Source organism: Micropterus dolomieu, linkage group LG17 (genome assembly GCF_021292245.1).
Source record: "Micropterus dolomieu isolate WLL.071019.BEF.003 ecotype Adirondacks linkage group LG17, ASM2129224v1, whole genome shotgun sequence".
NCBI lineage: Eukaryota > Metazoa > Chordata > Actinopteri > Centrarchiformes > Centrarchidae > Micropterus > Micropterus dolomieu.
The window spans coordinates 2215971-2230635 of NC_060166.1; the positions used below are offsets into that span (position 1 = coordinate 2215971).

Consider the following 14665-nt stretch of genomic DNA (forward strand, 5'->3'; position numbering starts at 1 on the left):
GGTCTACTCCTCTTCAATGGCTGTGCAATGTTGAAGTCAGGGCGAGACCCCGATGAGGATGGCGAGCATGCAGATGAGCTTCCCTGAGACGGTTCCTGACAGTTTGTGTAGAAATGCTTTGGTTATTCAAACCAATTGTTGCAGCAGCCAGAGGTGAAGATGCTGGATGTGGAGGTCCTGGGCTGGTGTGGTTACACGTTGCCTGCGGTTGTGAGGCCGGTTGGATGTACTGCCACAATAAAAGGCCACTTGAAAATGTGCAGTTCCATCACACAGCACAATACCACAGATGTCACAAGTTTTAAGTGGGTGTGCAATCGGCATGCTGACTGCAGTAATGTCCACCAGAGCTGTTGCCCGTGAAATGAGCTGTCTCCAAAGGCATTTCATAGAATTTGGCAGTACATCCAACCGGCCTCACAACCGCAGGCCACGTGTAACCACACCAGCCCAGGACCTCCACATCCAGCATCTTCACCTCTGGCTGCTGCAACAATTGGTTTGAATAACCAAAGCATTTCTACACAAACTGTCAGGAACCGTCTCAGGGAAGCTCATCTGCATGCTCGCCATCCTCATCGGGGTCTCGCCCTGACTTCAACATTGCACAGCCATTGAAGAGGAGTAGACCAACATTCCACAATCAACAATCTGATCAACTCTATGTGAAGGAGATGTGTTGCACTGCGTGAGGCAAATGGTGGTCACACCAGATACTGACTGGTTTCCAGACCCCCCCTAGACCCCCCAATACAGTGAAACTTCACATTTTCAAATGGCCTTTTATTGTGACCAGCCTAAGGCACACCTGTGCAACACCCATGCTGTCTGATCAGCATCTTGATATGCCACACCTGTGAGGTGGATGGATTATCTCGGCAAAGGAGAAGTGCTCACTAACACAGACTTTGACAGATTTGTGAACAATATCTGAGAGAAATAGGCCTTTTGTGTACATAGAGAAAGTCTTTGAGTTCAGCTCATGATGAATGGGGGCAAAAACAAAAGCGTTGTGTTTATAATTTTGTTCAGTGTACTTAAGGAGCACAAATGAAAAGCACGCATTAACTAACAGCCATTTCTAAAACAGGGATTATTCCTAGTCATTTTCCGCACAGCATGACACGTCTAATTACATTGCCAATGTAATACAATTCTGACCGTTTAAGCAATAAGCCTTATTAGGATTATCATTGTCATTAGAAAGGGAATTAACACAGAGTTGTCTTGTAGTATCAAAGGAAATCCTTACCATTGTTTTTCTCACTATCAGCTGGCTTCATCTGGATTGGATGGTGCATCTGAAGAAGGCAAAAAAAACAGTCTAGTCATAACACTGGAATATGCACGTGTGTTCTGCAATGCATTTCAGTAATGTTGGCAGAGACATCATGTCCATGTTAGTTATTTCAGAAGTCAGGGTTTGGTTATCGTCATAGGATGAAGATGGCCAGTTTTGACACAGTTTAAAAAGATGGTGTTCATGCTGGTAGCATATTTATTTGGTTATCTAATCATTACTATCTTAAGAATTTCATTTATTAATTTTTTAAAAATTTATTAGTGTTTCCAATACGTAATAGCTATTTTGGTTTAAAAAAAAAAAGAAAGAAAGAAAGAAAGAAAAAAAGATGCAACATCAATAATTAACTATAAAAGCTAATGTTTTATAATGCAGTGTTTCCCTGTACCCTTGTTACCCCCCCACCTTGCCTCAAAAGCTCAATTATTTGAATTTTAATCACGCAACATTGTTGTGGTGTTCAACGTTACCGGGGCTGCTCTCTGTCTCGGTTGGTGTTTCAGCGAGAGTGGAGCTTCGTGGTAACTCCACACACAAAGAAGAAACGCACAGACACACCGTCATTTCAAGGAGCTGGCTCGCTACCAAGACACCAGCGCATATAACAATTATTATTAGTCAACTGTTTTTAAAAGACAGCTCCAAGGTTCCTATTGAGATTGACATAATAGAAGTCTTCAGTAAAGCCTCTGGTCTCCGCTTAAATCTTAAAAAATGTGAATTCCTAGCACTTAAAGATTGTGGTGTTGATTTAATTGCTAATATTCCTGTGAAAAACTGTATTAATTATTTAGGTATTGTTATTGATAAAAATGAAACCCAAAGATGCAGGAATAGTCTCATTCCCTTTCAAACTTCTCTTTCACGCCTACAGCTAGTCCAAAATGCTGTGGCTCGTTTCTTAACAGGAACTCGGAAACATGAATACATTTCTCCAATTTTGGCATCGCTTCACTGGCTTCCTATACATTTTTGAATACATTTTAAAATGTTGATGCTTATTTTTAAATCATTAAATGGACTAGCACCTCAGTATATCTCATATATCACTGAGCTTCTGCACATTTACACCCTGTCAAGGTCACTGAGGTCTGCGGATCATATGCGGTTAAACGTGCCAATAACTAGGATGAAAACTAGAGGTGATCGTTCCTTTTCAGCTATTGCCACCAAATTGTGTAATGATTTACCTCCGCATATTAAACTGGCACCCACCCTTCTTACTTTTAAAACTTGCCTAAAAACACATTTGTACTCCTTGGCTTTTAGTGTACCATAAAGATTGGTTGTGGTCCTAGTTGTTGATAGTTTTGTTGATGTCATGTTTGTATACTTTTATGTGTGTTTTTTATTATACTGTTGTAAAGCACTTTGGTAACCTTGCTGTTTTTTAAATGTGCTATAGAAATAAAGTGGATTGGATTGGAGATAAAACAGATGTGCAAATACACAAAAACATTCCACAAATTAAAAAAATATCTGTGAATATGTTAAATAATTACAAATAAATTACCCACATTTGTGAATATATTCCTAACATTTACAGCTTTCAAATAGCCATTTGTGAGCTCAGTTTGAGTTTATAAATTGTTGAAAAGCATACGTGAATATTTGTAATATAATGTAAAAATTTGACACTTTCGAACAGGCATTTGAGTGCGACTTGTATTTGTTGATCTCCTTTCTACAAAAACGGAGTTCTGAAACAAGCAGGTTCTTTCCGCCGGTGGAAAAAAATATCGACTTGTGTCACTCGGCTGTTTTCGTAGACCACGTGATGTTGCCTGCTGACGTCGTCATTTCCGTATTTCAGAGTACAGCAGAGCTGCCTGAAAGCGCTAGCTTGTTGCTGTCGCTAAGGAAATATCAGCTGCTATGTTTCAACAAAAGGTGAATGAAATTCAACCATGGTGTTGTGTCGGGAGAGGCAGCGATTTAAACCAGCGGTGAGTAAGAAATAGTATATACTGTATTATACATGTAATTTGTTAAGCTGTGAGTAGAGGAAAAGTCCGCTAGACGCTAGGCTAATTTAAGCAGTTTGAAATGCTATAGGCTTTGATATATTAACAGATTAACAGAGTGTTTTCTTTTTACAGATTACACATTTACACATGGATCGATATATGTGTTCACACAAATAATGTTGAAACAAAATTAACTCCATTGTTCAGCAGCATATGGAGGCTCTCAAGTAATAACCAATTCCCAATAGGGGAATAACTTACATATATTTCAACAATGCATTAATTCTGAATTGCCCCCTATTACATAGTTTTATAGTATTTTAATACCCTACTGTTGCTATAGGCTTACATTTATTAGGAATCGTCCCCATAGATATTGATTCAATTTGTAATATTTTCTTACTGAATTGTTGAAATTTAATTCATCCACCACATTTTTACACACTCTTTCTGATGACAAAATGTGTAAACTGTAAAACAGAACTCAGAAAAATCTAAACAGAAAACAGAATTTGGGGTGAAAAAACTGATTATAGCGCCATATCCGCGGTCTTGTTGCCCAATATGTGAATGTAGCAATGCTGTAGCAAGCTCCATCAGGACGTAGTAACTTTAGAGCAAGGGTAATGGAGAAGCTGATGAGCCTAAACAGGCAACTGACAACACCACATATCCATAACACACCTGCTCCGCGACACTAGTAGTTTTGGTGGGGTCTACTCCCCTGAAAGAAATCCTGGGGGAAACACTGTAATGCCATATCAAACCTAAACATGTCTAAAAGCTGACATCTAATTGTAAAAAGCACAGTACTATAAATGCGTTACCAGGAACAGCCAAGAGCAAATGTTTAAATTGTTGTTTTTTTTTAATTAGACTTTTCGAAGGAGAATTTCTATCTATCAAACACAGCCAGACAGAACAAAAGGACATATAGTAGGGGTGTAACAGTATACAAAAATCTCGGTTCAGTATGTACCTCGGTTTTACAGTCACAGTTCGGTTGATTTTTGGTACAGTAAGGAGAAAAAAATGCAAACATTAAATTGCTGGTTGTTTATTATGAAGTTTTTTTAAGAATTTGTTTACACTTTCTTAAACAATTTTAAATTAAACATAATAAATAAAATATATATAAAATAAAAAAGAATAAGAAATAAAATACTGCTGCAAAGTTAAATAAATTCAAAAACTATGGATTTTTTAAATATGGCAGCAATATCAATCCCAGATTGTAGGCCTGCTCATATATAAAAAAAACAACCATATATATATATATATATATATATATATATATATATATATATATATATATATATATATATATATATGTATGTGTGTGTGTGTAACTTTTAAAGTGCAGCATCAACAGCTCCATCTTGTAGGCCTGCTCAGATTCATTCAACTTTCATGTTTTTTGTCAGAAAAATGTACTTATCCACATTGTCCACAGAAAGGGCAGATCTGCTGGCAGTTACAATGTCTCCAGCTGCAGAAAATACCCTCTCGCTAGGGACTGAGGTAGCAGGTGCAGCATGGTAGCGCTTTGCTAACTTGGCAATATGAGCATATGTGGGCTCATTGGTCCTCCACCATACAAGAGGGTTGGAATCCAGTGAAAGGCAGTCCACAGCCTTGTATAAAGTAACCTCTTCCTTCACCAGCTTCAAAGTAGGCTTGTTTCCCACCTGAAGAGTTCACCAAACAGTTCAGCCATGGCTGACTTCTTGACAGGAGGAGGTGATGCCTCTGGGTGTCCTGTTACTAGGGATAAACTAACTGCTGTGGCCTCCTCACTCAAAATAAAGTGTCACAACTTTAATAAACTAGTACTACTGGCACTGTAGCAGAAAGTATTTCAAATTATACAATGAAGACAGTTTATGCACAAGCAAATTAAAACAATACCTGTTCTTCTATGGTTACAATCTCTGTGATGAGGCTGTTGTAGATTCTGTCACGACAGGCATCATCCACATGAGGAAGGGCCTTGAAACCTTGATCAAGTTCTGTGCATTTGTGGAGGAAGTCATGACAAGTACAGTATCTGTTCCTCAGGTGTTCTGTTATGGCAGCCTTGACTTCTCTCAAAAGTTGGTTCATTGGGTTCCATAGACTTGAGGATTGTAGTTTTGAGGGGGAGGATCATTGATACTGAAGATGCAGCTTCAGTGCTTATCAGTGTTATGAGGATTTTTAGTGGTTTAAGGACCTCAAGTACCTCCTCTGCCATTTTCACATCCTGGTCAGACAAAGTTCTTATTTCTTTATTCTTCTTGAGGGCCTTTTCTGTCAGTGCAGAGTGTACAGCTGCTTGCTGTTCAAGGTAGCATATCATAACTGGAGTTCCAGCGGGTGGTGACATCACGAATAATGGCCTTTTCACACGAGAAATAATTTACGTGCCTCGTAATTCATTTTCAATGAGTGTAGGAAGGGAGGCGCAGGCATCGCAACAGGCGTAGCGACAAGCGATGCCTGCCCTGTTTACTCACGGCGTGCTTGTCTCGGTTTCTGTTCACATGAGAAGCGCAGAGCGACCCCACGGGGCCAGGCAACTACGCAAGCAGAGTTTCAATTCCGATGTGAAAAGGCCTTAAGGGTGTGTTTTGGTATATTAAGCATTTCCTGTTTGCTCTCCTATATGTGTGCAGCTGGAGCCCGTTCTCATCTCAGGGCGGCATATACCGACGATTTGAGAAAGAGTGACAAAGCGTAGTTATTTCCGGAAGCGTCTCTATGAGAAGGTGTTATAAAGGTGTTGACAGCCCCCCCAAACCCCCTACCCTTACCACAACCATCAGAAATGTTAGTACCTAAACCTAAGTCACTGACTTTATGCATGTTGACAGGCTAACCCTCGCGGCCGATGTGCCAACAGGTAGGGTTAGCCTCCCTTGTGTTGCTGCAACGTAGCAAATGGGGGTGTTTCATACAGACGCTGAAGGGTACCTTTAGCGTAAAATCCTTCTGCTTTGTCACGCTGTCTGAAAGCGTCAGTTATGACGCATTGAGATGAGAATGTGTTGGCAGCTGATGGGCCTGGTTGAGACCTGTTGCTTTCTGTGACGCTATATTAATTGTGTGTGCAAAACATCCAATTTGAGGACCCAGTCCAGCTTCACTGACTGCATTGACAATATTCCTAGCATTGTCTGTTGTGACAGGAATTGTAGTTCCTGGCCTCTCCAACTTCCACTCCAACACTGTCTTTGTTTGCAGAACATGGCTTACCATGTTCCATTCTGGAGCGATGTGATGGGCAGTGACTGTTAAGCAGCTCTCGGTAGCTCTAGATGTCCATCCATCATTTCTGAGTGCTATAGCAGATGCCTTGGACAGGTTGTAGACAACAGCAGTTTTAGCCTGTTCACTTCAACTTTTTGGCTGAAATGTGGACGAGAAGGAATTTCATACCGGGGCTCAGTCACCTTCATAATGTGCTTAAAACTTAACGTATGTTCCGCGCACAAAAAGACTGCAACTGGTGCACATTTTCACCGTTACGAAAGTCCTGTACCAAAACAGTCCGGTACGAATACATGCTACCATATAGCATCAGACAGTCACAGACATCACTACGTAGATCTGAAGATGAGGGTTTAGATTATTATTTGGTCTTATGGAGATGGTGGTAGAGAGCAATGTCTTCCACGTTGGTCAAAATCTTCCAGGTGTGAAACTGGGTTGAGATCTGGTGACTGTTAAGGCTGCAGCATTTTCTTTACATTACTTTCATCATCACCAAACTGTTCAGGAAGCCCTGGAGCACCAAGTATTTGCATGCTATTTGTTTCTCCAATCTTTTATTCAGGTTTTTCTTTCATTTACCCATGTCCATAGTATATACAGTGTGATTTATACATCTCACAAAAGTGAGTCCACCCCTCACATTTTAGTAAATATTTGATTACATCTTTTCATCTGACAACACTGAAGAAATGACACTTTGCTACAATTTAAAGTAGTGAGTGTACAGCTTGTATAACAGTGTAAATTTGCTGTCCCTTAACACATCACACAGCCATTAATGTCTAAACTGCTGGCAACAAAAGTGAGTACACCCCCAAGTGAAAATGGGCCCAATTAGCCATTTACCCTCCCCGGTGTCATGTGACTCGTTAGTGTTACAAGGTCTCAGGTGTGAATGGGGAGCACGTGTGTTAAATTTGGTGTTATCACTCTCACACTCCCTCATACTGGTCACTCAAAGTTCAACATGGCACCTCATGGCAAAGAACTCTCAGAGGATCTGAGAAAAGAATTTTCACTTGTTATTTAACATTTTTTAATGCAAGCTAATTTTCCGAACATATTTAACAAATGCTTTTAAAAAGTGATGGGGAACAAATCAGCCATTTCAAAAAGCGGCCACATGAGCCCAGAGTCCCCACTGTAAATGACACCTATGACCAATCTTAACTTCGAGTGAACATACTCATAGTTAATTGAACTGATGATTTTTCCATCTCAGGGTTAGTCAACTTAGAGTTCAGGCAGGGTTAAGCCCCTTTGCTCCAGTGATGATAGTTTCTTTCTGTTTACCATTTTTATAATTGATTCTGTATTAATGTATATTGTCTGCTATGTAGCACTCTATAACTTGATATATTGTGACAATAAACCTCCCTTCATTTTCCACCACTGTTACCAGCTCAGCTCAACTCGACTCGACACTACTTGCCTTTGGCCTGCCGTCCTCCATTTTCCTTTGTATTCTATTCAGCTCAGCTCAGCTAGCTTGGAACATCGACGGAGGTGATACGAAAAAAGGTAGCAAGTAGCAGGTACAGTTACAACTTCTCCCCAATGGAAAACCAAAAAAGTAGAGTAGAGTCGAGGCAAGTCAAGCTGCTACCATGCGGTGGAAAAGGGGCATTAGACAGAGTGTGTTGAATTGTTAATTGTGGCCCATATCAGACTCCAGTGTGAACTGTCCACAGCCTGAACGTGACCCACATGCGCAGAAGGATAACATGACGTCACAGGCAGCAGCACACTGTTGTAAGCCTACAGAAGTAAACAGAGCCGCAGAGGTTAGCTCCGGGTTAGATCGTGGGAGACTCCCATTTTTCCATTGTCCTCTCACAGGTCACATTTCTCCCAAATTATGACAAGTGTTCGCAACTTTCTGTTCTTTTCTTTATGGTTTCTGGCGCTGTACAATGCATCTGCACCACAACTCACTCCCTCTCTCTCTCTCTCTCCCCACTGTGTCCGCTAGGACAAGTAGCATGCACATAGTTAACTCAGAAGAGAGCTCGCGGTCCGGTGGATTTCAGGTGGAAGAAAGGGAATTTGTGAGCAGATGATAGCGAGGTAGACAAGAAGGGGAGTCACATGTTTAATAATGGCTTTTGTGGACCTTTTTCGTTCACCGTGGCTCCGTCTACAGCAGGACTGTGACAACAGCTGCTCTAGAGTGATGTCAAAGTCGCATCAGTTCCGACCTGAGTCGACTCTTCCAGACTCAGGTCGCATTTAAAAAGATCTGATCTGTAAAAGATAAGATTCCATGTGACTTGGCCTATTCACACCGTCATAAAAAGATCTGAGTCACGTATGAGCAAAAAAATCAGATTTGGGTTACTTTGGCCTGCAGTCTGAACACAGCCTTACCATCGGAAAACTTCTTATAGGGTCGCGGGGGGCTGGTAGCCAATCCCAGCTGACAGTGAGCGAAAGGTCGCCAGTCCATCACAGGGCCACACATAAACAAACAACCACTCACACTCACACCTAGGGACAATTTTAGAGACGAGCTTAGACCCCTAATAATAAAAATTGAAATGGTTTCAATAGGGTTCCCAGCACCTCTGGTACTTGGAACCGCCTGCCCCCTCAAGCTTGGACCCATAAATATAGTTTTTTAAGACAAGATGATAGTACCACGAACTATTCGATTATTTATGACTATTCGAACATTGGAAAATCATGACTCATCCCTGCTGCACAACAAGTCACGCTCAGCACCTGCTCACATCATCACTAACCTCTCTAATCTTATCGACCCCACCCACTCCACACACACCCAACACCTCGTCACAGGGGGCCTATGAAACTGCCATGCAGCTTCCTGCTAGACTCCTGCAGACCTGTCCTCAGCCAACTCATTCACCCACAACCCAGACCAGCTGGCAGAGGCATTGGTTTGCTTTTCCCCCTAAATGGATATTTTTTCTCTACCTGTCTGACAATTAAATAATTGTAATAAATGTATACAGCTCAACTGCTCATTGTCAAACAACTAAATTAAATTTATACAGTGAAGAAGAGAAATCATAGCAAACCCTTGTGCTTGACATGGGACTTTCTTTTCCTGTTAAATATTTGCTCTCATACATAAAAAAAAATCCTTTGCACTGTTGACAGTTTAGTCTGCACAACCACTTCTACAAACAAAATATTAATAATAATAATAATAATAATAACAACAACAACAATTATTAATCACTGGTATAGCTGTTAATGGGCAACCATAGAGAGGTCCAAGGCTTCCACTTGAACTAGCTTGCATTGAAAGGGCAGTTTAAAGAGGCTGTCACCTACCCCTGGCAGAATCTTCATGTTGTGCAGAGCATTCTGTGCTTCCAAGGCTGATTTGCGAGTATAGTATGTTATAAAACAGCAGCCTGCCGGGGAATGAAAGAGACACATGTCAGACACCTGACTCAGTTATTACAGTTTGTGTTTATGCTTATACATCTGTTATACGGAGGGAATGCTAGGGCCTAGACTTTGGCGGTATCATCTTATTACGGTATAACAAGACTATTTTAAATTCAAAAAACAAAAAACACAGATGCTCCTCTTTCTGGTGGCTTGATTATACTGGCTCTTAGATTGTTTAGACTTGTGCTCTGTCAGGTAATGTTAGTGCCACTTCACAACGCTGCTTTTAAAAATGGCCATGGTTTACCCATGGGACAGCATGTAATGGTGCTTTCAGACCAAAAGTGAAGCGAGCGTTCGGGGCGGTGAGTTTACATATAAAGTCAATGCAAAGACGGGTAGAGCGGGGCCGGCGACGCAAAGGAATTTACATGACGCTGAGTCACTATAGCCTTTCAGTGTTGAGATTGTCCGTACGTCACCAAGGCTTCAGAGCTTTGTGTGGAGAGGGCCGGGCAGAGCGGGAGATTTAAAATCTGCAGGCCGGCTGAGAGCTGCTAAACATGGAGAAGAGGAGCAGGGAGCAGCGCTGCAACTATTGGACAAATAAACACCCGTAGTCGGTCAGATTCTATGCCGTTTACTCGCGGGAGGAGCTCAGAGTTAACTGCTTTTATGAAATTAGCTTTTTACTTTAGTTTTTAGAATTTCAACGTTGATTTATCTGCACTGGAGCTTCTCAGCAGCTAGCTTCCGTCACATCCGGTTCCAGTATTGTTGTTAGCGTTGTTAGCTCTGTCAGACTACGACTTCATATTTATATAAAAACCGGACAAAACTGGACATTATTTGGAGAAAAGAAAGCAAGGAGGTTGAACTACCTGGTGAGTTCAGAAAACATGTGTCTGTAAATTTATTCGAGCTATCATTGTACTTTACTGTGACCCATAACCCTGATCGATCCAAACTGCATTCAGAAAACAAACATTTTAGAAGTTGTTGTCCTGCTGTCTTGCTGACAGACCTGACGAAGCAAAGCACACAAAGCATATTTAACAAATCTGTATCATGTTGTAGTTATTTCAGCATCAGTTTAATCCGTTTATTGCTATTTAATCACAGCAAAATGTTTACTTTGGGTTCATACAGTTGTAGTAATGGCGAGTTGTGTTTATTCACGTTATCGCGTTAAAATCACCTTCTCGCATTGTGTGTGAATACTTGCAGCGAATGTACTCACTCGAGGAAAGTGTCGAGAAAATTTGCGGTTCTGAATGCACCATAAGAAGAAGATATACTTTATTAAGAGTATATAAGAGTATGTCCATTCTTAATAAAAATCTCTCTTTAACTGCCTACTTTTGTCTTTTAGAGGATGCCATGTGACATTACTTAATAAATCTAAATCGCTTATTTCTCCGACTTCATCTCATCTCGTCTCCCACACAGGCTGTACGTGACTCAATCACTGTGTCCAACACAGATTTGACTGACTGAGTAGTGCCATGTGAGATGATTCTGGGCCACTAAACCAGTGCCAAAAAAGCTAAAAAAGCTATAAACACTCACATGCTACGATGACTTCCATCACCTGCAGCTCAGCTTTTATGATTTTAGGTTTTTGTGATTATTTTGACTGACATTGCAACTGCAAAATGATTTGCAATACTATAGGGAATGATCATTTTTATATAATTATTGTTATTTTCATTGAAAAACATATTTTAATAATTATGGTGTGATTTTTGCAGGCACCTGTGCAAAACAAAGATAGACAGGACATCTCTGCAGCAGGACAATATTTACTTTGACACACATGTTGCCTTGCACCTCCTGCGATTTGAAAAACTGCAGTATGTCATATTGCGATTTCAAATAACTGTTCAGCACCTAGAACCTTAGTCAAATTGCTCAGATTTTTAGGGGTCCAAGCCTGAGGGAAGTCTAGCTGGCTTTAGCCATCGCATTGGTAGGCTATTTTGCTACATAATCTAGTTATCGCAAAATGTCATGGCAGCTGATTGTCTGAATTTTCTTTAGAAAGCCTAATAATTATGACTGGTTGATAAACAAGGTGAAAAAAGAGGACGAGTGAGTAATACTTATAACGTTTATCGGCCAGAGACAGCTAACGTAACAGGGGAATCAAGTGGCAGTAGTTGGGCTAAAAGTGACACTGCAGCCTACAATGTAAGTTATAAAAGTGAAATAATAATAATATAATCACAAGATAAATACTTCTTGGCCAGTAACTCCCAAACAGTACATTGCACATTCAAAAGTTTAATATGCACATGTTCCCTGAATTGAGCTGCATCTCATGCTACGGGCCACTCCCATTTCTGCCTAGATTTTTCCCCCGCAAAACATGCAAAACCTACTTTTACACAATACTCCTAGGTGGTGTGTCTAAACTGTACATAATTTTACATGTAGAATCTGTGGACCCTCATGATCAAAAGTTTAATAAAAAATGCGTTTTGATAATCCAAAAGTTAAAAAGGAACCTGTAGGTTGCAAACAGTTAGAGATGTCATATCTCTGCATTGATCTGTCTTGATTAACACGAAACGTGGGCCAGTAGTTTCCCATGCCACACTGAGGCTCTCAAACTCAAAATTTGGTGCCAATTAGTCACAAGGTTGCCCTTTTGTTGCAAAATCATGAAATATGCTACAATTATTTTCCAAACTACTGTTTTGAAATGAATGTTTTCCAGTCTTTGTTTCAGAAAGCAGGTTTAACAAACTCTGAGCCTAACCCTGATCTCTGAGTGAACTAACCCTGAGATGGAGAAATCACCAGTTCAATTAATAGGTAAACAGGTAAATAGACGGCAGAGCCTAAATTTGATGCAGTGGACAGAGATATTAATGCATGTAAACCTGGATTGTGCCCATTTCTCTTCTAAAAGAGAGCCGGAGTCAGAACAAAGAAAAGTGTCATTAAGTTAACACAATAAAGTTTTATTTAGTGTCTGTAAATTAAACTGTATTTGTTCAGCTATAATCTGACGGGGATGAAACACGGGACAGCAACTGAAGATGAAAAATCTGGATGAAGATTTTTAAAAATATATCCAAGACCAAAGACCTGATCCAGACCCAAAAGTTGTTGACGATCAAATAAAGTAGTATTTTAAATCTATTTGGATCTTGGCTATACAGCATTCAGTGGCTTTATTTCAGATACTTCAAGAAATGTAGTCAGCAAAATGCTAGTTAAACAGTCCAACTCAGTTTCAGCAGCTACACCACCAGCCTGCTCACTCAGAAATATTAACATACTTTATATTCTCCAATATTATAGCAATGATGTTCCATCAGTGCAATCAATCACATCATGAGTGATAAGAGGTAATTATTCACTCATCCTGTGTGTCACTTCATGTACTTCATACTCATTTCTATAATTTCAAGTGTAGACAGATCTAGGCAGATAGATCGACAGATCGGTGGGTTGTAGATACGTTATTCATCCCTGAAAGTGCAGTTTGCAGTAGCATAAAATATACACAATTTACACAAATACGTATGAGGTAGGTAAAAACATTTAAATTAATACTATTAACACATTTACAAATATATATTAATTCAAATACTTCCACTAAAATGTTTACAATGTTTTACACATTATGTGCAATGAAATAAAAAGAAGAAGGGACCAATCGGCCACTAGGTGGCGCTTTTATTACAAAAACATGAAATTGACTTGACTTGCATCGTGCTGGTAGGCCGCCAGGTGTGGCTTGCACCAGGGACTTGGACCCCATTAAGACTCGTTTGCATGTCTAGTTTTCTTTTGTTTTTATTTTTTACGTAAATACCATCATATGCTGTATACCCCAGTGAAATGTCAGGAAGATATGAAGGTATGAAAAAACTGATACCGCCCAAGCCAACTGGGGCCCACAGCAGTTTGGCAGTAATACCACTAGACCATTATGAGATCCTTATTAATCCAAAAGACTACTGATAATATGCAATGTACACTTAATAAAATTTAATAAAAATTATTATTTTTAGTAGTAGTAGTAGTAGTAGTAGTGCTAATGGAATAAGTAACACAAAAAACACAATTACTTCTGTTATTATTAGAAAACACACAGACACATTAAAGGATACATTGATGGACTGTTTGACAGGGCAAATACTCAAGACATTACATTACATTTGTTACACATTAGTAAGCAGACAGTAAACAATGTTACTGATCTTGTGTGTGTGTTGTCCTCAAAGCCAAACAGTTTTGTATCTGAGATTAAAAAAAACAAAGGTTCTTTGATAAAAAGTCAACAAATAGAGTTTGGGTCGTTAAATAGAGCATATTACATATCACACTTCTACGGAGTGATTGTGTGTGTGATACTGCTACAGGCTGACCTTTGCTCTGTGGTGGATTCTGGCTGCGGTCTCTGAGAACATTAATCTCATACACTGGTCCATAAGGCTCAAACAGCTCACGAAGCTGCTCCTCGGACCAGGATCGTGGAATCTGTCCGACAAACATCTTAATGGCATCAACGTCTGGTTGGTCGGGGTGGTCCAGAGACCCATTCATCTTCTTCCCACTACAAAGACAAAAACTAGTGCATTAGATGGAGGCTTTAAAGCAGTTGATTGATTTCATGTTGATTTCAAATGCTTTCAGTAGTAAACATATCAAATGCCATGATAACAAAAGAAAGTACAACAGTGTTGATAAAGCCTTATTGAGTGGCTCCGAGTTGAGTTGCTAACGTACATTTCAGTACATGTGAGTGCAGTTACTGTCCAAAGATTGG

General features: G+C 40.0%; 1 protein-coding gene across 8 annotated transcripts in view; it reads right to left on the bottom strand.

Moving 5' to 3' along the window:
* The window catches only part of celf1 (cugbp, Elav-like family member 1), a 39976-nt gene that overhangs the window by 20231 nt on the left and 5080 nt on the right, over positions 1-14665 (bottom strand). For all 8 annotated transcript variants that reach the window (XM_046072957.1, XM_046072962.1, XM_046072960.1 and 5 more), the window contains exons 2-4: positions 14265-14452; positions 9820-9902; positions 1253-1301 (exon numbers count right to left, since the gene is read on the bottom strand). In XM_046072957.1, the coding sequence (XP_045928913.1) occupies positions 1253-1301; positions 9820-9902; positions 14265-14442 (310 nt within the window). In that variant the 5' untranslated portion in view covers positions 14443-14452. The remainder of the gene's footprint in view (positions 1-1252; positions 1302-9819; positions 9903-14264; positions 14453-14665) is intronic.